At 60.2% G+C, this 22,367-nt stretch overlaps 1 protein-coding gene across 1 annotated transcript in view; it reads right to left on the reverse strand.

The window, feature by feature from the left end:
- Positions 1–2,497: 2,497 nt before the first annotated feature.
- AGAP3 (ArfGAP with GTPase domain, ankyrin repeat and PH domain 3) overlaps positions 2,498–22,367 on the reverse strand; it is a 74,969-nt gene continuing 55,099 nt past the window's right edge. Inside the window, exons 9-18 of the mRNA XM_075550235.1 lie at positions 22,199–22,291; positions 17,973–18,077; positions 12,339–12,501; positions 8,467–8,634; positions 6,723–6,860; positions 4,831–4,985; positions 4,654–4,744; positions 4,250–4,472; positions 3,337–3,592; positions 2,498–3,224 (exon numbers count right to left, since the gene is read on the reverse strand). Of these exons, the coding sequence (XP_075406350.1) occupies positions 3,018–3,224; positions 3,337–3,592; positions 4,250–4,472; positions 4,654–4,744; positions 4,831–4,985; positions 6,723–6,860; positions 8,467–8,634; positions 12,339–12,501; positions 17,973–18,077; positions 22,199–22,291 (1,599 nt within the window). The 3' untranslated portion in view covers positions 2,498–3,017. The remainder of the gene's footprint in view (positions 3,225–3,336; positions 3,593–4,249; positions 4,473–4,653; positions 4,745–4,830; positions 4,986–6,722; positions 6,861–8,466; positions 8,635–12,338; positions 12,502–17,972; positions 18,078–22,198; positions 22,292–22,367) is intronic.

Consider the following 22,367-nt stretch of genomic DNA (forward strand, 5'->3'; position numbering starts at 1 on the left):
GTGGCCACAGGGCAGGTGGGATCAGACACTCCTGCCCGGAAGGCTTCTGCGAAGGCCTTGGTGGGGGGAATCCTAGGGTGTGATGCCAATCTCATGCCAGCTCCTTATTTATTTCGTGTAAAGCTTGTATATATTGGACACTTATTGGTACCCCCAAAGGGGCTGGGAAGTTCCGCTCTCTCAACTGTGGCCACCCTGTCTCTCGGGCTCGGTGCCTCCTTCCTGTCATCAGGACTCACAGACTAATCAATGTAACCGCGACTGGACTCCTGAGAGATTCCAATTCTTACATCTTCACCCATCGAAGCTACTACCTCCATCGCTGCCCCTTGTCCACACCACACCCATGCCAGCCCAGCGTGGTCTCCAGACACGGCTCAGCTTCCCTCCCCGCCCTGCCACATGGGGCAGAGGGCCTGCCTCCGGTGTGCCCAGCAGGGGGGAGAGGTCTCGCACGTGGCACTACGTCCAGGCCTCTGGCCCTTGGGAGAGGCTGTCGGAGTCGGGATCAAGGTCTTGTCCGTATCCACTTGTGGACTCACTAATAAATTATTTTCCACGTAAAAGGCATGACCACAGGGTCCATTTCTGCTGCCCACCGACGTTCCAGCACAAGGACCATCAGAGATGACCTGTAGGGAGCAGGCCCGTGTCCAGTTCTGGACCCTGATGGCAGGACAGACTCGTGGCCTCTCCTCCTGCCACACCACACACACAGGCACGCAGAAGGGGCAGTACGCCAAGAAACACGGTTGGGGGGTGCACCACAGACTCAAAGGCTGGCTCCAGGAGGGTCTGTACTGTGGGGAGCTCAGGGTTTAGGGCAGGGCAGGCATGTTGAGGGACACGAGTGGATGGAAATGGCTGGAGGCTTTCGTGGTACTGAGAAAAACAAAACCAACTCCAGCCACTTGCTATCCACCCTCCCCTTCCCCCGGGAAGGTGCTGTTTCATCCAAACTCTACCTGGGGGGGCTGGCTGTGGGGTGTGCATGGGAACTGGGGACGGATTGCAGAATTCAGGCCCAGGTGGTCTCCTAGCAATGGCCTGCAGTGATCAGACGGCTCTGACTTCCTGCCGTCTGTCCCAGGTGAATCATATTGTACAGACCTTGGTCAGCCGCCTTACCTTCCTCAGAGCGCTAATCCTGGTCACGCCTGGTTTCTTGGGCGCTGGAGAATTCGGGGAGGATAGGGGAGACCATGTCTCTTGACTGGCTTTTGGGAACTAAACAGAGGCAATGTGGAGATGGAAGACGTACAGTGGTATTGAGGTCTCCCCGCCAGGGTGCCTGGACCTAGGCAAGTCTGCCCGGCTCCTGGGCCAAATGTCAGGCCCAGAGCATGTGGCCCAGTCATTCCCACCTGACTGAGATCAAGGGTAGGCCTGCCTGGACCCCACAAAGGGAACCTTCCAGATGCACTCCCTAGGAGCTGGATCAGGCAGCAGCTGTAGCGCCCACGGAGCACGGTCATCGAGGTGACAGCTCCTCAACGTGGGACCAGGCTGGGGTGGAAGAGAGTCTCTGGGTGCTGCCCGGGGCACAGGACAGCCCAGGCAGGAAGGGTCAGCAGCTGGAACAAGGCCGTGTCCCTTTGTGACGACAGTACGAAGTACTCAGCCAGTCTGGTTTCCCACAGGGAACCAGGAGGTGATTAATTCTAGTCTTTTCTTAAACCTCAAACCCGTTTCTACACATACTCATGAGCCTGACTGTTCAGTCCCCATTGGGTCAGATTCGTAAAAAGGAGCTGTGGGCAGGGGAACTGTCACAGACTGCTGCCTCTGGGAAGTATCACTGGTGCTCAGCCACACAGGAAGGTGCTCACACTGCCCAGACACCCCACCCCCATTCCCCCTTCCCTCACCCCACCCCCACCCCTGAGCAGGCTTCCCTAAGAACCTCCTGGGCTTCTTGCTTAGGAAGAGTCAGAGGTGGCTTAGCAAGATGGGGGTGAGCCTTGAGCCAATTCTCCCCACCCCCTCAATAGAAAAGTTCAAATTCAAGCTGACTTCCGCTGTGGCAGGGTCCGCAGCTGGACAGAGGTGCTGCCCCAGTAAACGTCTAGCCTTCCCCAAACTTGTCCCCTGCAGTGTGGACTTGCGATCAGGGGAGCTCAGCCTTCACTTTGGGGGTGGGAGTGGTCAGCGGCACAGGCTTGCGTCCCGAGGTGACTCTCTAGAATATTGGAGAGGACTCAGGGGTTTGGGGAGGTGGGAGGAGCAAATGGGGAAGGTGGTGTGAGCAGGAAGCAGAGTTCTCGTGTCTCCTCTGTTTTGGTCTCTCTGCCCCCAAGGCCTCCCCAGGCAAAGGCTGGAGGAGTGACAACGGGGTGGGGGTGGGCGGCCGAGAGGGAGATGACATGGGATTCCTGCCACAGAAATGAGGGCTGAGAACTCAGAGCCAAAGTGAGAAAGATGGGCGAAACAGGAGAGATGGGGGGCGGGTTTGGAGGGGCAGAGAGAGAGAGGAGAGAGGCACACAAGGCTACACACAGCCTGGTTTATTGGCTCATCATACACACACAAAAATATGTACACAACATAAATATTCCAATATACAATTTTACATGGGACTTAAGAGATCATTCCTGTCTCTCTTCTCCCCAGCAGGCTCCCCAACCTAGGGTCCCTTTTGTTTCAGGATGAAGCCTTGCAGGGAACTGGCGCTGAAAGGTAGGCTATCTGGAGGAGAGGAGAGGTCCTGCTCCCCTCTCCTCACAGGTACCTCTACAGGGCCCCGGCCCTTTTCCATAGCACCTACAGGGCTGAGGGCCAAGTGCCCCTCCTCCTGCTGCCAGCTGCAACTTGAATCCCAAACCTCCCCTAGACCCCCTCTCTCTCCCCCGCTTATATCTCCATCTCCTCTTTGCCTTGATTCCCCAGTTCCCTCCTTCCTTCTTCTCACGTCTCCAGCTCTCAGCCTCTGCAGCCCTGTCTTCCCAGAGCGTGCAAAGTGGCGGGCGGGGTGCGGCCAAGCTGAACAGTCCACAGGCCCCAGGGCCTCTTCCTGGGCCTCATAGAAGGCTGGGGCTGCGGTGCAGCTCGGCAGAGCTGTGGGTGCCACCGGCAGGTTCTCGGCTGGGGGTGGGCCCTAAGCCGCAGCCCTCCCCAGGGCAGCCGTGCTGGAGCAGGATGTCTGCGCACTCCTGACTGCCAGCCCGGCGGGCGTAAGCCAGGGGAGTCAGGCCCCGGGCATCCTGGCTCCTCACATCTACCCCGTACTGTGGAGAAAGCACATTTTCCCAAGTGGCATAACAGGGGTGGGTGGTGGGAGAAGGGTGAGGTGGTCAGAGGTGAGGGCAGCCGGGCCCGGCAGGCAGGCACAGCACTCACCCAGATGAGCAGCTGAGTGAAGACCACATTCGCCATGGCGCTGGAGAGGTGCAGTGCGGTGCGCCCATCCCCGTCCCCATACGTCTCGTTCACCTCCTCCTTGGACCCATGGGCCAGCAGGGTCACCAGCAGCCTCAGGTCATCCTCCACCACGGCCCGCAGCAGCTGCTGCCCCAGGGGCACATCGGAGCCTGGCAGGGGTGCCAGGAAGAGCCTCTGCTCATACTTGGCCCGAATCCACTGTTCCTTCTCCTCCCTGCAACCACAGTCCACCAGGGGTCAGACAGGGAAGGGCCACCCAAGGGCATCAGCCAGCTTCAATTGGGGGGGGAGGGGCAAGGAGCAGTTAGTTCAAGATGGTCACATGCAGCGGAGCGGAGGACAGACCCAGGACCCTCTCAGGCCTCAACCGAGAGGGGGTGGGGGGTGGTGTGTGTGTGTGTGTGTGTGTGTGTGTTTTGGTGGTGGTGGAGGTGGTGGGCAGCTGAGAGGAAAGAACATGAGGTGCTTGGGGCCAGCAGGGATGGCGGAGGCCTGAGGCGTTTATCTAGCCATCTGAACTAACTCTGATTGGCAGGAGCCGGACTGGACACGCTGCCGCTGCAGTATCTACCACCTATTCTCCCCATCTCGGCTGGCTGGCCACGGCTCTGGTGCACCTTGGTGATAGCGCCTGCGCATGCGCAAACTCCTGGCCCCTGACCTGTGATAAGGCTCAGAAAGAACTGAGAGGGGGCCAGTTGTTGGGAGGGGTGAGCTGAGTGACAGATGGGGGGGGGGAGGGAGGGGGAGCCCCAGGGGCCAGCAACCAAGAAAGCAACCGGCACTGCAACTCTGACAGGCTCCAGATTGGGGACTGTCTCTCACCTGGGGCCCAGCAAAGCTCCTCCCCCCATGATTGGTGGCGACTCACCTGCAGGCTTCGGGCCCCGGCTTGGCATAGCCCTCCAGGGAGCCCTCCCAGACACTGTTGGCTAGTGCGTTGCCCATAGCTGTCATGACAGCCAGCAGCTCCGGGGGCCAGTCGTCCAGGTCAAGGGAGCGCACTCGGGACAGGTGTGCGCCCAGGTGCCGGTGGATTCCTGAGCACTCAATACACATCAAGGCCCCCAGGTTCAGGCTGGCCCAGTCTGGATCTAGCAGGGAGAGGAGATGGTAGGACGAAGGGGCATCCCAGGGCCTGTCAAGGTCAAGGTCCGGGGAGGCTTCCCCCTGCCTCAGCCCCCTCCCACCTACAGCCTCCTGATCTTTTCTAAAGATCCCACCTTTACACTGCCCTGCCACCTCCTCCCCTGTCTCGGTCCACGCCCTACTCACTGGGCGCGTCGCAGTCAATGCAGAAACTGTTGCCCCGAACAGTACGGACGGCTTGTACTGCCGCCGCTGCATTCTGATTCCCCACTCGGGCCTGCAGTGCATGGGGAGGGGGGAAGGGAGACAAGTTCAGGCACTGCTGGCCTGGAGCCCCCACCCCAGGGCCTCGTGGTGCCCCACCTTGTCCTTGGCGCTGCGGCAGCCCTGCAGGCTGGCCAGGATCTGGGCTTGGACACTCTGCACCCACAGCTCCCGCTCCTCCGCGGTGGAGGCTTCAAAGTGCCACGTCTGTCCCGTGAGCGACACCACCACGAACTCAAAGGACTCCTCCGTGTCTGTGGGGGTGGGCGGGACGGGGGGGGGCTGAAGCAACCCGCCCCTGAATCTTCCCTCGACTACATTCCCACCCCCCGCCCCCTAGGCCAAGTGCTGAAGAGAAAAGAGGGAGCCTCTGGACCGTGTACCTCAACCTCTCTCCTCTGCCACATGCGGTCTCCTAGGGGTTAAGACAGGAACCGAGGACTGGGCCCCCTGGCCTGCCAATGGTGGGCAGGGGAGCTTCCTGGAAGGGGCAGCATGTGTCTGCAGAGGTGCAGTGGGTGCTGGGAGGCCATTGCTGGAGGGTGGGGGAAGCGGCTGTGGGCACCATCCGTACATGTCAGCTGCAGCCGCCTCATTTTGCAGCTCATTAAACCCAATATTCCTGACAGCATCGGCGTGGGGCCCCTGGGAGCGGAGTCCCTCCCCCACTACCCTGGCAGAGACAGGCGGGAGGGCAAAGAAGTTGGGGGGGGGGCGGGGAGGAGAGGTTCCTCCATGAACTGGGGATCCAGGGGAGACACGACAGGTGGCCAGGAGCCCAGGCAGGTATGGGAGTTTGCTCCTCACTTGCCTCTCAGCCCTTGGAGCCACCAGCCCAGGGTGGTCCATCCCAAGGGGACTACGACTGTCCTGCAGGGGCTGGCAAGCCAACGGGAAGGCAGAGCTCCACTAGGGCAGTCTCTGGGCACCTTCCCTTGGGGCCCTTCGAACTGGACTCTGATCTCAGGGGCTCAGAGCTGCCTTCCTAGAGAGATGAGGATACTGTCTCCTCTTCCCACCGGGAATTCAGCCAGCCCTCACCTCGCCTTCCGTCACAGCCTCCGAACTCTGCGGAAGTCTCCCTGGCCACATGTGGGGATGGCCCCCCTGAGCTGCTGGGCCCAGCTACGCTAAAAGCTGCCAGGAAAAGGGCATTCCCTGAAGGTGACCTCTGCCTACCTGACCCACACACTTGACCTTGATGGTCAGTGGAGGAGGTGATGCAGGAGCCAGTGGGTTAAAGTTATTTGTGAGCAGACACTCCAGTCACTGAAAAGAGGGACATTTTAAAGGGAACCCCGGGGAAAATCAGGGGCCCCCGGGATAACTAGAAGCTATGACAAAGGTCTATGGACAAATGTCTTCTTCAAGACTTGGGACCCCATGAGGACCTGATGACAAGGGCTTAAGTGCAGAGCAAATGTTTTGAGGATGGGGGCAATGAATGTACAGATGTGCTTTATACACAATTGATGTATGTATGGATTGTGAAAAGAATTGTATGAGCCCCTAATAAAATGATTAAAAAAAAAAGACTTGGGACCCCTTAGTCTGGAGGTGACTGAGGGGTGGCTGAGGCCACCTAGAAAGCCAAACAGTGCTATGGGCTGGGCACTGGTCTGTTATCCGCAGAGTCGGGTTCAAACCCACTAGCTGCTCTGCAGGAGAAAGCGAGGCCATCTGCTCCCGTGTGCTCAATCGCTGCAGAAACACGACACAGGGTCACTGAGTTCGAGTTGACTCAATGACAGGTGGTTTGGGTTTTGCTCATCAGAGTTAGTGACAGAGGACCGACAGGTAGGTGCCTGGCCCACAGACCTTGGGAGAGGAATATGTGTGGTGGGCACTCTCTCTGTCCGACTTGAGCCTTCATTCAAAGCTGAGCAGAAATGAGCTTACATGCAGGCAAAGTAGAGAGCTTTTCTGACCAAGTTGGGCCTGTGAGGTCAGTGCCCGTCCTGCGGCCCCATTTCCCTCGGTGGCCCCCTAACCTTCCGTGGCACTGGTGGGGCCATCTTGGCGGGGGGTGCCAGTGCTCTTTTTCCGCCGGTGCTTCTTCCGGTTGGAGTGAGGAGATGGGGGAGGCTCCAGCTTGGGGCTGGAGCTGAGGATCTCAGCGGGGCCACCGGCTGCCGAGGAGAAGCGGTGGGGACATGTGGGAGAGAGTGGAGGCGGAGGTGAGGGATGGGCAGGAGCAGCAGGAGAGACAAGGCCTTGCCTTGTCCATAGTTAGCTGCTGGGAGCCCCACTCTGCCTTGTGGCTGGGTCAGGCCCAGAGCAGTCAACACCCCCTACCCCCACCCCACGAGTGCCTCCCCCAAGGTGAGGGGCTCTGCCCAGAGCCTGCCCATCCCAAAGTGGAGCAATTTTGGAGGACGGGCGTTTGGGAGAGCAGTGTGTGGAGGAAGTAGGGGTGACAGGCCTGCCCAGGGGTGGGCACAGGGGGGAGGGGGCGGTGGTGTCTGCAGCCTGGAGGGTGGAAGGGGGCCCAGGAGCTCACAGGGAGCTGAAGCCCCAGCAGCTCCGCACCAAATTTATCCTCAATCACATTCCCCGCTCCTCACAATTAATAGCAGAATTAGAAACAATCAGGGAGCTGCCTAATTACTGTCAATTAGAGCGGCTAATCAAGCTCCCGTCTCCCACACCCCACCCAGCGCTCACCACTAAATGTCAAACTTCATTAGAAGCAGACACGCACCCTCCCTCCCTCCCTCTCTCCCTGCCTCTGCCATACTCCACGAGAGCCTCACACGCCAACAAGTCCTGGGATGGGGGAACCTGGTAGCCTCGAAGGGCCCTGGTCACCCCTCCGCTCCTGGACCCAGGAAGGGGGCGGCGGCATGGACCTGGTGTCAGCAGATGCCAGCACGGTCCTTTCCCCCCTGAGACCAGGCCTCTCAGAGCTCAGTTCTTCTGGGGTTTGTGCTTCCACTGGGACAGGGGACCTGGGAGAGGCTTCTGGAAGGTCAGTGGGGGTAAGGGGGTGGGCCAGGGCAGCAATTAGGCCCGGCCCTACTATTTGCCCAGCTAAACCAGCAGGGCAGGAGAGCAAGCTTCTGCCAAGGCACCTGCCCCCTTCAAAGCATGCCCAGGACTGGTGGCGGGGACACCTGTGGCTGTCTCCCGCTGCATACCTTGGCTCAGGCGAGCATGTACACAGGAAAGCAAGGTGGAACCCAGCTCCCGGCTGACAGGGTCTCTAGCCACAGATGGGGCGGCATGGGCAGAAGGGGCGAGGCTCACGGAAGGGCAGAGACGAAACCAACGGGGGTGGGGGTAAGGGGCGAGCAGAACACACAAACAGGGTTGGCACAGAGAAGATGAGCAGGGTGGGGGTGAGAGCCCCTGGATTAAGGACTGAAAACTGGTAGAAGGTGGAGTGAGAGTGAGTGAGTGAGTGTGTGTGTGTGTGTGTATGTGTGTGTGTCGAGACCTCGAGCACACAGCTACCCAGACCGATGCTCTCCCGTGGGGAAGCTGATGAGCCTCAGCACGGGGGGCTGATCAGGAAGAGTTGGGCGCTCAGGGTGAGTCGTGGCTGGGGTAGTGGTGGGTACAGGAGGCGAGAAAGGTCAAGGTAGGTGTGGGAGAACGGGGAGGGGGTACGAGTCAGGGCAGCAAGCCAAGAGCACAGACAGGACACCAGCATCAGCCACAGCCTGAATCCTGACGGTCCAATCCTGCCTGGTACAGTTCCCCTCAGCGGGGCACCCACAGAGAAGCCCCACTCACCAGGGTGCGGGGTGCCCAGGGGCAGGGCAGTGGCCTCACTCCACTGGTCTGCACTGGAGACGGAGCAGGAGCGCTGGGGCAGCCCTTCTGGGCGCGGGCCTGCCAGGGCCGAGGCGCCGAGGGGGCGGTCGGAGTGCAGGCACGTGCTGCTGGCCGAGTGGGGAGCACCTGGGGGGTGGGTGGAGGGGGGGGGCACAGCTGGGTCGAGCAGGTAGCAGGACAGGTACCCGGGGGTAGCCACCAGGATGCCTGGGGCTGGAGAACAAGGCTGCCTGAAGGAGCCCTGGTGACTACGGGCCGGGGCTGTGAAGCTCAGGGCCAGCAGATGGGACCCACCAACCCCTCGGTCCACGGGAGAAATGGGAGGCTTTCTGCAGCTTAGCGGCACTGGGCAGTTCTACTTGGTCCTGTGGGGTCACTCCAACTGGAACCCCATCCATGGCAGGGAGTCTGTTTGTGTGTGGATTTTAAAACAAGGTGGTGCTTGAGGAATCACTGCAGGGCACTGACCCCATTAGTGCCAGGCTTACTGGGGTGTGGGAGGGACTCATTGGGTTCCATCCCTGAGGCTCTCTAGGCTGTGCCCCATCTGATGACTCTGGTAGTCAGGAAAGGGACAGGGAGGAAGCAGGACGGCCACCCCCCGCCCAATTTTTGGAAGGAGGCAGGAATTTGGCCTTGGCCTATCTTCCCCGTTTTCCCCAGAACTGACCCCCCCACCAACCCCCTTGCACCCTTGGCCATATATGCAATCTGCTCAGCCTCAGCTTTGCTGCCATTCTAACGAGGAAGAAGTGTATCAAATCCAAGTAATTATGTCTAATTAGTATTAGTAATTACCCCGTTGGGCAGGAGAGAATCAATCTTTCGCTCCCCGTGAAGGAAGAAGAGCATAGGCTCTAGGGTGCCACCGCTTGGGTGGAGCTGGGCTGACCGACAATAGGCTCCCCAGGCTCTGGCCCCTTCTTAGGCTTCCCTTCTGGAGAGGCGAGGGGAGAGCCACAGGGCCCCCAGGCCCCAGTGGGCCACGCAGCACCCTCTTCTGCAGCCCAGCAGGGACCACAGCCCAGGGGGAAGTAGCGGGTGCTGGAGGTCGGGGGGGAAGGCAGGGCAGAGGTCTCCGATGCCAAGCTAGGGAGCATTGGGCAGTAGGCCTCAAACCAGGCCGGGACACCCAGGATTGTGTTCCTGAAAGCCCAGGGGCAGGAGGCTCTGAATGGAAGCAGCTGGGTGGGAAAGAACAGGCCAGACATTCCCAATGCTCCAGGGGCGGGCCATGCGTCAAGGCAGAAGGCGGGGTCTATGTTCCTCTTGCATTTTCCAGAACACTCCGGAGAGGGACACGGACATGGACACACACACACACACACACACACACACACACACACACACAGAGCTAGTGCTTAACGTCAGTGTAGCACTGAGGAATCACATGTCCAGCGCACTGACCCCCTATCTCCGTGACCCGAGCCCACATGCCTGACCTGTCTCTGGGCCCTATGCCCCACTCCGGCTACCTGGCTGTTCTCGCCCCTCATCTCTCACCCCATCCTGGTTAGCTGCTGGACTGCCAATCATGAGGTCAGGGGTTCAAACCCACCACCAGGCGCTCTGCAGGGCTTCTGCTCCCGCAGATTCACAACCTCAAAACCCCCAAGTGAGGTCATTGTGAGTCGGAAGCCAGTCACCGGCAGTGGCTTTTTGAAAAAGAACAAAAACGAATTTCCAATTGCTTCTCTCCTCTCACCCCGTCCAGAGGCATTTTAGGCCCCAACTTTCTCCCCAGACCCCCCAGTCCCAAGCCCCGAGGGAGGGAGGTGCTTTCCTGTTCTTTGTTAATTCTCCCCTCATTACGCCTGCAATCCCACAATCAGTGTGCACTGTAATTGTCGAATTTGATGCTAATGATTAATGAATTAAACATGGAGTCATCAATTAGTCCTCGGAGGATAATTCTGCATAAAGCAGCGGATAATGTAATTACAGTAACAAAGATAATGAGATGTTAACATCGCCCGGTGAGTGAGAGATGTGTGTGAGTGTGCACGGGGTCGGTGTGGTGCTTGGTGTTCAGTGCAGGCAGGCGCGTCCACGTGCTCTCAGGAGGGTGGGGCACGTGTGGGCACTGGGACCTGGCCACTGGGCGCGTGCTGCCCTCCCGCTGTGTCACTTGGCAGTCTCAGGAGAAGGCATCAGACGAGGGGTGGGGGGCAGCTCGGCTTAGTGCCTCCCACCCTAAGACAACAGCCCCAACCACCTTCTGGCCACCTGCTTTCCAATTCAGCCCCTAGCCGTGGCCTCTGGCTTGTCCTCCTCCTCCTCCTCTCCTTTACTATGAGTGAAGGACACACCCTGGGAGCGGCGCAGAGAGCGGCTGCACCCCGCCTCCTAGCCCTGCTGGAGAACAAACTCCCTGCAGCGGAGCACAGAGCTTCCGAGTGCTGAGGTGCGGTGCGTCTGCGCAGCTAGCTGGCCCCTCCCAGCACACCTGTTTGTGCGTGAGCGAACTAGCTACTGCCTCCTTTGCTTCCCTCCTCCCCCTCACCACGTAATGCCAGGATCCCCGAGTTGCAGCGGGCGTCTGTGCTCAGGCTGGCTCAGAGGAAGGCCGATGGCCTTGGGCTCAAACCCCCATTCCCTCGCTTTCTATCTGACTTCACGGTCAAGCTGGCTGGTCTCAACGGGCCTTCTTCCTCACCGACCAGGGGGAGGAAGCCTCAGAGAGTGAGGGCACTGGGTGCGATGTTTAGAGCCCACCCAAAGCACCTGGCCTGAGCACTCGGTGGGGCTATTCCTAGCCTAGCCCAGCCCACTACTGGGGCCACCACACTGGGCAGCCTGGGCAAGGAGAAAGCCTACAGGCCCGTTCTTGCTCTCTCTCTCTCTTTCACCTGGTGCACTCAGGGTGTGGGGCCTGGGATCCTGGTCCTCTCTCTAGCCCGTGTTCCCCATGACACCTGAGCACTCTGTCTCATCCATCCATCCATCCATCCATCGTAGGAGCCTGAGTATCCCTGTCCAGTCCCCTAAGTACCGCAGGCCTCCTTGTTCCACTGCAACCAACAGCTCCTGGCAATTTCCTTTCAGGATGGCTGTACACCTGAGCTGAAAACACTGCTAAGGACTGACCTCTGGGGTAAGGGGACACAAACCTTCCCATCTGCAGGCAGGCCAGCTTCCTGACGACCTGCTGCTGGCCTGGGAAGAGTGTGGCCCAGTGGTCTAGGACAACACAAGGAACCTAAGAAGGGCTCTAGGCATCACTGAAGGTCCTGGGTCAGAGCTAGGTATGGGAAGGGCCACTCTCGGGAAGCTGGGTAGTTGAGTGTGGCCAGTGGGACGTGGGATGAGGAGGCAGAGCGGGGCCTAAGCAGGGAACACCGAGGATAGACCATCTTCCCCATCTCCTGAGGTGTAGGGGTTGGACCAGAACAGTGGAAGGCTGTGTCTGTGGGTGGGGCCATGGCAGCATCTCTCCAAGGCCTCTGAGCAGAGACTCACCTCCCGGCAAGTTCTCTTCACCCCTAGCATCCCTGTCCCTTGTCCCCCAAGCCTGCTTTCTCTCAGCTTCCCGCTCAGCCAGAGGCACCATGCTGTACCACATATCCCCGAGTGATGGGAGGCCACGCACCTGGGCCAGCGTCCTTGTCCCCACTCAGCACTTGCCTAGCTCTGTCTTTTGCTCCAGATCAGAAGGGAGACGGTCGGGCCTGATGTTGGCAACCTCCCAGACAAGAGGCTGTGAAGCCCTGTTTCCAAGACCCAAGCCAGCTCAGCGGCCCCTCCCGACACGTGTACTCGGCAGGCAGCAGTGTTAGGGAAGGTGGCAGTATGGAGGGGCCTCGGGCACACCTCCCATTCCCATGTCTCACCTGAGCCCCCACCCAGCTGGGTGCTGCTGCGCTCCAGCCCACTGGCCCGGGGGCTGGTGCCGGGCGCCGTGGCTGGGGCAGCTCGGGGCAGCCGCTTCCCAGGCACCTTGACCGTGGTCCGCAGCAGGTCGATCTCTTTGCCGTGGATGTTCTGCATGTAATCCTACAGGCCACGGGAGAGGAAGACGCGTTAGGGCCGGGCTTGTGTCCCTGTCTCCTGCATTAACCTGCGCAATGTCAGGGTTCCCCCTCAGGGGAGGGAGAGAAGGAAAGGGCTTTTAAAGCCAAAGTCTGGGTGCCCAGTCGGTGCACATGGGGCCCAGGGCAGCCCGGGGGCTGGAAGGTCAGGGAAAGAGGAAGAAGCAAGACTCTAGGCTCAGAGTGCTTTGGAGTGGGGGTGGGGCAGCTCGAGGGGTAACGCCAGGCGGTGGGTCTAGGTGCGGGGACCGAGGGGACCTACATGGCTATGACACTTGCCGTGACCTGTCAGTTCCACTGGACAGCAACAAGAGCGTGCTCTAGGGCCTGAGGGCTGGCCGTCAGCACGCCGGCCGTCTGTGGACACCCCACTCACCCAGCACCTCCTAGGCTGGTGGCCAGCCGCAAGGAACGGCCGTGTACTTTAAAGGGAAGCCTGTGGTTGTCTGCGGGACTCGCCCCATGGAATCTTCACAACAGAGCTACAAGGGAAGCCTCTTATACCCATTTCACAGATGGAGAAACCGAGGCCTAAGAGTCAAGTGCACCTGCCCAGGTCACGTCATGGAAGCAACAGCAGCAGAACCAGACTCACACCCAGACTGCTCCTTGTCACCCAGAGCTGCCCCTCCTGGGCTACCCTTCCCAGGCCACCTGAATGGGGGTAGGGGGAGCATTCTGCACTCCCAGGTTTGGTCCCCACTCCTCAGTGTCGGTCTGAATGAAAGCAGGGCCTCTGCTGTCTCGTCTGTTTCCTAAGCCCCAGCTCCTCAAGGCTCACGGCTCCCACTCTCCTCTGAGGCGGAAAAGCCCTGGGCCGAGGCCCCCGCTCTGAGAGCCGAGTGAGCACTGCCTGCCTGGGGCTGCACGGCACTGTACCTGGAGATGCTTCCACTCGGGGGCCGGCCTCAATGCAGCCTGAAGCCCCTGCACACCCCCCTCTCATTCCTTGCCTCTCCTATTTCCTCCCTGGCTCAGCCTCAGGAGAGGGTCCCACCCACACTCTTCTGAGAAAAGAAAGAGGCAGTGGGAGAGCGGAGGCTTCCCCTGGGGCCCCAGGGTGGTCCTGGGCTCTGGAAGGGCACTGAGGACCATCAGGTAGACAGATGATGTGCAGCCTCCAAGCAGCAAAGGAAGGTGGGCAGGGGTGGACTGGGTGTTCCGTGCATAAGCACGCAGAGTACCCTCCAGACCATCTGAGTCCAGGCCTGGGTCACCGTGGATGGAGGGAGGGGGCAGGTGCTAGTGGGGCTCTTTCTATTTCTGGATGAGCGTGGAGCTGCCCTTTATTCTCGAAGCTGCTCTTTTATCTCACAGGTAGACGCCCTTCCTTGGGAAGGGGAAGAGCGTCCATGGTGGTGAGGGGAGAGCGTCCTTTCCCAGTTTCGGGCCCTGCAGCCCTGGGCCGGGTCCCGAGGACGGGCACTGCAACTCAGTCTCAGACCACAGAGCTGAGAAATCAACCACAGCCTGTCCCTTCCCTCCCCCCCCCCCCCACAGTCGGCACAGTCCGTGAACACCCACCCTCCTCTTCTCAGCCAAGAAGGGCTCTTCCCCAGCCTTGGTGGATTGCAAGTGCATTCAGTGAGGTGGCCCTGGTGTGGCAATGAAGGCAAGAATCCCAGGGGCCCACTCTTTCTGCAACACCTTCCCCGGCAACTTGGTCTTCCACGGGGCCAACTATGGGCCTGTCTCCCTCTGAGTTCACAGTCGATTCTCGACTCTGGCCATGCACGCAGTCTCCATTTCCACGGCGGAACCCACACCACACAGCTCCAGACCACCCCACCTCTCCCACGAGCTTGTCCCCAGCCCCTCCACATCATCCTGGCCACCCCCAGACGACCGTCAACAGCCAGCCAGGCCAAAGGCACAGCTGCCAATCGCTCCTGCGGGGGAAGGGGCTTGAGTCTGCTCTAGTTCACAAGGAGGTCATCGCAGCTGCCACGGCTTGCAGGCCCCAGGACGACCCAGAAGACCTCGGCTTGGGACACACGGGGGGAAGCAGCTGACCCTATCTATGCCAAGAACAGGGCTACCTGGAGGGACTCACTTTGGGGCCAAGGAGCCAGAACTTAACTGCCGGGAAAGGCAGCCTGGCTGGGCACCCAGAGTCCAACTCGAGCTCCACGGACAGCCCCGGTCGGCACCTTGTGCCGGGGCAGGGTGGCCACCACTGTTCCTCTCCAGGGGCAGTGGGGCTCCAGGCTGCATGCCGAGGTGGGGCCCGGCCCCAGAGAAGGGTGGCAGTGAGGAGGAACAGCAGGGACCCGGAGACCCAGGGGCAGAGCGACAGCGTTTCCCTCCGTCAGCAGAACAGGGAGCGTGGCGGCGGCGGCGGGCTGCTCTGGAGAGCGGTCACCACGGCTGCCTTTATTACCCACCATCAAACAGCAATTTCTTCCCCAGCCTCCTCGCTAATTACCCAGCCAGCGTTCTCATCTCGTTTTATTACTGGAATTAACAACGAGTTCAGAGCGTGGAAAGCTATTAAGATGTGTGATTAAGCCACATTCAATTAGTTTCTACAAACAATTTAATTGATGTTGCAGATAGAATTAACAGAAGGTGATTGTGTGAACGGCTCCACTGGCTGCAAAATGGGGAGGCGATGGCGGCTCTCTCTCGGCCGGGCAGGAAGGGGCTTGGAGCTCGGGCCGGTCGCTCTTCCTCCTCCGTCTGCGCTGCCTGCACCCCAGTGGCTGGCCTGACAGCCTCCCCGCCAACACGGCAGTCGCCAGGGGAGACCTGGCCCTGGTGAGAAGCGCCCGCCCTGGGAGGACACGTAGGATCCTTCCTTTCCAAAGTTGGTGTGTGAGAGCGCTCAGGAGGAGGCCGGGCTGCCTGTGGCAAGGGCAGGGCCTCCATGGCCGCGAATGGAAAAGCTTGCTCTGGCTGGCTAAGTGGACAAAGGGGCCAGCTGACAGCACCTGAGTACAGCTGCCATGGAGGAAGGCGACAGAAAGTGAGGAAGGGGGTGAGCAATCCCCCTCCACTCCAACCGAAGAAGTTCCCATCCTGTGCCTGCCCTAGCCTGGCACAGGCCACCCTGGGTTCTGCCTTCACATTTATGCTTGCAGAAACCCCCCAGTTTGGATCGCCATTGTTTTCTGAATGGGGAGGTGGGCAGCTGAAGAACAGCCCCTGGGTTCACATGCTCGGCTCTAACTGGATGGCCGAGGGTGCGAGTCCACCCCTAGGTGTGCCCGGGGAAGGACAGTCTGGCGATGGGCTAGTCAGGTCTCGACCCTGCTGCTCACCCTGTTGATCAACTGCAAACACACCACAAACCAGCCACTGCCCTGTGAGGCAGGCTGCCACGACTTGGCATCGACTGGAGGTCAACTGGCAGCATCACCATTCAGGTGGTGCCACCTGCACCTCCTGCTGCCTCCGGGCTTTATCTGGGCAGGGATGTTGAGACCTAGCAAGTGGCCTGTGAGTGGCAGCCGATTACACACCACGCAGGGCTCTTCTCACAGGGCTGTCCCCATGGCCTCATGCAGCTTGCATGGGCCAGGCCAGCAGAGGCAAGCTGGGCTGGGCTGAGGCCTGGGGGTGTCGCCAGAGCAGGTTTCAAAAACTAGGGCCCCTAAACTGTACCAGTCCCATGCCCTGGAGTGTGTGCAGCCACACATGTGCCGGGCAGAGCGTGCTCCTGGTCTCCGGGGCTTAGGAACACTTACCCTACATCCTGCTAAGGTAACGACGCCTCTCTACAGGGTGCACACCGCCCGCTTCCAAAGAGCGAACCTCTTGCCAAATGCAGAATAATGGCGGCAACAGGTCAGAGCCACAGGGACTTAAGGCCAGAACCACAGGTAGTTGGGGGATCAGGCACTGGTTTAGGGTCAGAGCCACAGGGACTTGGACTTTGAGTCAGGCACAGGTTTAGAGTCCTAAGCTCGGTCTAGTCTGCGATCACCCCCAACTGTGCACAAATGGCACCCCTCATGCCCTTACCCTCCTTCCCATCTAAAGCCCAAGATGAAACGGCCAACTCCACCCTTCCCTCCTTGCCCCAAGACCCCTTGGACCTTTCCTCCCGAGCAGAGGAAAGGTCCACTGTGACGGCAGAATGGACGGCAGGGGAGGATGCAGGGCCCCGTAGGAAAAATGGTACGTGCGTGGGCTTTTCGCTGCCGGGGATGGACAGTGGCCGAGGCCCCACTTTCGGTGCAGGTCGCCCGGGAGGAGGCTCTTGGAGTGCACCCTGCCCGTTGCTGTGCCTCGGTAGCCACCCCTCAGGAGGGTACGGGGACAACCTGGGGGACACTCTTTCGGCTGGGAGAGGCAAGGTTCTCTTGGATTTCAGGGACGGGCTCCTCCCCTTGCCCCCGTCAGGTATTGAGGTGGGGCTTTCACAGGTCAGGGTACTCCACACCTGCACAGGGCTTCTGGGTGCCCCAAGAACCCTCTGTACCCTGCTGCAGTTTCTCCCCCAGGGGACGCTGGGGGACAAGGTCTCTGTGTGTGCAGAAAAGCTGCCCATTCGGACCACTGCAGCCCCTTTCTGGTGGAGTGAAGGGTCCCAGGGGGGCACGGTGTGTGTGTGGCCGGGAGTAAGTCCCAGGTGGGTCGGAGCAGGAAAAGCCAGGAGGATGAGAAGGCGGGAGGGCGGCACTCACGGGAGCAGACCAGCTAGCTATCCTCATGCCGGGACCCAGGCTTTGCCTTCTTCAGTAGAAGTGTCTGGGCGGAACTCTTTGGACAAGAGTCAGACTGGGCAAACAGGATCCCAGCACCTCTCAGGGTAGGCCTCTCTGGCCTCTGGTGAGGGCGGAGGGCAGGCTGGGGGCCCTCTTGAGCAAGCTCAGGGCCTCGGGGCTGGGGGTGGGGCTGGCCCCCGTGCTGTGCTTGAGGGGCTTCGCAGGAGAACTCATTAGCCCCACAGTGGGGTGGTGACAGAGATGGATTCTGTGACAGCTGTGTGCTGGAGCCACGCAGGGAGGGGAGTGAGAGAGGAGAGGTGGGGGGAGTTGCCACGGGGGCTACTCTATAGTCAGTAACCCCCCCCCCAGCTTGGGTGCAGACCATGTGCCCCCAGATGCCTCCTGTTGCAAAGACATCCCCACCCCGAGGATGAGGGACTTGTCCAAGGCCCCACGGTCTTCCCAACAGTCCTGCAGAGTGGGCCTCACCCCACCTGCCCATCCAGGTCTACAAGCCGGACTGCCACGCCAGGGCTGCAAGTCAGCCAGAGCTGCCCAGACAATGCAGATGGGTGGCCAGCCAGGCTGCTCCCTGGCCCACTGATTGCACATCAGCCTCCCTAGCCAGCGTGCTGGCACGCCATAGACAGAGCTCCTTGGGCCCTCCTGGTCCAATGAAGAGACCAACGCACGATCCCGGATGTCTGCCAACTCCCTGGCTCCTGGGGCCAGCCTCCACCTCCTATCCACCCCCACCCCCTCACTGTCAGCCCCTGGGACTCACGTGCAGGCTGGGGTGGTAGGTGAGCAGTCCGTTGTCGCAGAGGGTCACGTACTTCTTCTTCCACTCCTTGTTTAGGGACTTGCCGCTGCGCTTCAGCAGGATGCCCTGAGAACAGAGTTCTGCTCAGAATCACGGGCTGGCTGTCTTGGGGCCTCTTCATCTAAGCCCCCTGGCTCCTGGGCCTCTGCCTGCCTGGATGGAGGAATGTACGAGGATCTAGAGCAGAGCCGGGGGAGCAAAAGGCCCTGTAGAACCTACCATTGCTTGACTTCTGCTGGCAATCAGCCTCAGGGCCACCTTTCTGGGAGCCTTCGACCAGTTGCCCCCTCCTGCCCCACCCCCCAGAGGCAAGGGGCATGAAGCTATGTCAGCAACAAGGACAGCCAGCACCAGTGCTGGTCCTGGCAGGGAGGCGCCAGCCCAAGACTCCCACGTCACCTCCAAGGGGCAAAGGTGGCATAGACACACAGGTCCTCATAGGCGCATAGATTCAGGGGGTAGTTGCAGCAAGTGCTGGCAAGAGCATTGTCCAACCATTCCCTCCAGTCGGGGGTGGGGTGGGGTGGAGAGAAGACCCAGAGGGTGACAGAGCTCCTGGACAGCCCGGCCTGCTGCTCATTGTGACCGCGGACATTGTCGGCACCCAAAGCTGGGCCGGGGCCTGCCTGGGCAGAGCACAGAAATGCCGTCATTGGAACTTAGGGGGAGCAGGCAGAGGAGGCAGGCTGCACCAGGACACAGGAGATACCCAACAAGAACCTCTTCTTCCTTCTGACAACCGACAGACTCTCTTCCTTAAATGCTGGCCCCTCAAAGGTACCCTGGCCCCCACAGCCCCATCCTCTCCCTAAAACAAACAAGGTAGGCACACACAAGGTGGGGAACTGGTGCTGGGTGGGGCCCTGGAGGGAACAGGAGCCCCATAAAGGTAGGCCATCCGGGCTGAGAAGCAGCAGCGTTCCCTGGAGAGTTCCCAACATGCCCCCCACCCCTCCAAACCATGGGCGGGCTGGGGCAGGGGCAGGGGAGCAACCCTAAGGGCCACCCGAGGGTATGAAGCAGCCACAATCTGCCCCCATTTGGAGGCAGGTAGAACCCAGATAGCAAACGCCCTATGACGGCTTCTCGTAGGATGGAGGGTCATGCTCTGGGTAACCAGCAGACGGAACTGGGAGAGTCGGGGTGGCAGGGGTGGGTGTAGCCCACCTTCTACCCGTGGTATAAGCCAGCCCCTGTGGACAGGCACAGAGCTGTGGCTTCTAGAGTTGGCAGTCAACAGGAAGGCAGGCTAGGGTCTCCCAGTGGGCACCCCACTTCCCAACAGGGAGTTGGGGGGAAGGGGTGGAAGCCAGCAGGTCAGAGCAACTTTCATTTCAATCTCCTTTTCAGCAGGAGTCCCACCTCCTCTTTCCTGAGAGCAGAGCTACACAGGAAACAGCCCTGCTCCCTGTGCCCAGGCAAAGGGGCTATGGAAGATGTACCCTTTAGGAGATGCTCCAGACAGACCAATTGCCTGAGACCCCTAAAGGAGCTCATATAGCACCCCCCACCCCACCCCCTATCTACCTTGGGGTATGACAGCCCAGTCACAGGCCAGGTGCCCCTTTATTGTAGCAGAGAGTCCCAGAACAAGTGTCCACCAAGCTCTGAAGAAGCTCCCCACCCCCCTGGAAGGCTCGTCTCCACTGACCCCAGAAATGGGAAGAAAGGTTTTTTTTTGGGGTGTGTGGGGAGGCGCCCCTGCCCTCCTCTCCTCACAGTAACAGGCTGACTCCTTCTTGGACACACACACACACTCCCTCTCTCCCCCCAGAAACCTCTTTCCCCATGGGCCCTCCTCTCCCTAGACATCTCCTCCTGGGTCCAGCCTGGCTCTCACATGCCCGCTCTGCATCATGGCAGAAATCCTCTGGGCCTGCTTCCCAGGGAAATAAGGAAAAGACTGAGGGACTTTAGGAACTTCCTGACTCCGTAGTGAGAGTGGATGGATGAGTGAATACTGAGATCCCTGCCCACTCAGGACTCCTCCCTGCCCTTCACCTTGACCTCCCCTTGGGCAGGAGGCTGGAGCCCACGGCCAGCAGTAATGACGCTCATTAGCTGAGGTGTGGGAGGAGGCCCACAACTTGATGAGGGCCAGGGAGCTGCACCCGCCTGAAGCCTGACACCCTCCCCTACCAACGACCGACTGACCTAACGCCAACCCGCACCTCCCACTCACCCCGCTGACTCTCCACCCCCATCCTAGCTGGGGGCCTGGAAGCTGGCTCAATGCTAGGCAGAAAGAGAAGGTCTCTCCCTCACTCCCTCCCAAATCTTTGTTCAGAGGAGGCCTAAGAGCTGCAGGGGTCCGGCTCCCCCCTGGCCCGGCCAGGCTGCGCACAGTGAAGCAGGAAGCAATCTGGGGCGGGATGGAAGCTGAGCGGAGGCGACAGCCCCCAGAGGACCCGTTCCTGCAGCCCGCCTCCCTCCCAGCTCCGCCAGCCGCCTTAATTGTGGAGTCCGGATTGATTGGGAATGCAAATGGCAACTGCGATGTAATCTCCACTCCCAGCAGGGGCTGGGGGGAGGGGAAGGAGCAGACTAGGGAGAAGGGACAGGGGGGTGGCAGAGGGGAGGGGGCCTGAGTGGGGGGGGGCACAGGCTTGGCAAGTGGGCTGGGATGCAGGAGCCCGGCCAGACAGCCCCACCTGCACTCTGCCACCCTAGATAGCGCCACCTGCACCTAGCCACCCCACACAGCGCCATCACCTGGGGGCTGCGAAGGACAGGACCCACTACACCTCACTCCTGCATTCCTCCTCTGACACCTAGCCCCAGCCAACAACAGGGCTCAGCTCAGAGAAACCTTTCTGCGGGGGCCCCACCCTCCCCAGCCCCCAGGATGCAGACTGTGAGCAGGGAAGGGACCCAACTGACCCTCAGGTCAGCACAGAAGCCCATGTACAAGCGCCAAGTCCCACAGACCACTTAGCCCAGGGCTTTGTTTCCTGGCCAGGAAGAGCCAGCTCCCCCCCCCCCCCCAGCCCAGCCTCAGGGAACAGAGGTGCTGGGGGGGAAGCTTCCCTGTGGGTCGACTGTGTGTGTGTGTGTTGCACACACCACACAGAGACATAAACACCTGCCTGGGCCTCATCTGGGCCTGAGCCCCGGGGCACACTCCTCCCCTGGCACAGGGCTGGGTGCCCTCCTACCATCAACAGGTGTCTGTGGGAGAGGAGGCAGGCTGACCCAACTAGACATAAGTATTGCGACAACTTGGAGGAAGGGAGGGAAGCAGAAAAGCCAAGAATGTCTGTCGCTACATTGTTCCTCATCCTGCCCTCTGGGACTCATGACTCTGAACTTAAGAAAGCCCAGTGTCAGCACAGGGACTCTGATCACAGGGAGGGACACCCCCTCCCAGACCCCAGATCTCACCCACTGCTCAGTGCCTGGGGGGCCCAGCTAGCCTCACATTGGCTCACTGTAAGGCTGTCCACAACAGTCTCTCTGAGCGACAACCTGGCCACACAGCCCCTTTTCAACATGGAGAGGGAGAGGAGATGCCAGAAGGAGGCCATCAGGTCCCTGAAGTCTTACTCGCACCCACTGTGCCCAGCCCACCTGCACAGGCACCAGAACAGTACCCACCCCCCCACCCCAGGGGCTCAGCCTCCAGTAGCCTTTACACACAGCATGGGTGGGGAAGAGGTATGCACACCAAAAAGTTAGTAACAAAATGGAACTAAAAGGTCATTGCTGCAGACTTTTGAAGTCCCTTTGTATCTCTGAGCAAAGACCCCCCCTGGCCACATAGTGTCCTTCAGTAGCCCAAGCTCCATTGGCAGCTGGTGTGGAAGAGCCACCAGGCAGAGGCTCAGGAAGGAGCCTCAAGCTCTGGAGTCGGGCTGCACATAGGGCTATGGCCTCTGTACCCACCCCCCCCCCCCAAGCACCCACCCCCCCGGGTTGCTCTGCTTTTCTGGGAGGAAAAGGTGGCAAGACCCAGCAAGTCCTGAGACCGCTGGCCTTCAGCCGGGAGGGCAGGTCAGAGTGAAAGACGGCTTTCTGCTGCCCTCCAGTGGTCGAAACCGAGGACATGCACTCCCAGCATGTGGCGCTAGGAACCTGCCGTTCAGAAGGGGCTGTGCTTGGCCCCTCTCCCTCAGAAAAGGACCACCATCTGCTGAGTCCAGAGGCCCAGGTCCCCCACCCCATGGACACAGGGCGGACAGTGCACTGACCTGCTTAATGGGGATGGCCCGGCCACTCCCAATGCTGTCCACCTTGCACTCAGCTGCCTTTCTCTCCCGGTCCACTTCGGCACCCTTCCGGGACTGCAAGAGAAGAGAGGCGGCTTATTACAAAAGGCCCCCGGGGCATGCTGGGTGGCACTGCCCGCCTGAACCCCAG

The sequence above is a fragment of the Tenrec ecaudatus genome, chromosome 5 (genome assembly GCF_050624435.1).
Source record: "Tenrec ecaudatus isolate mTenEca1 chromosome 5, mTenEca1.hap1, whole genome shotgun sequence".
NCBI lineage: Eukaryota > Metazoa > Chordata > Mammalia > Afrosoricida > Tenrecidae > Tenrec > Tenrec ecaudatus.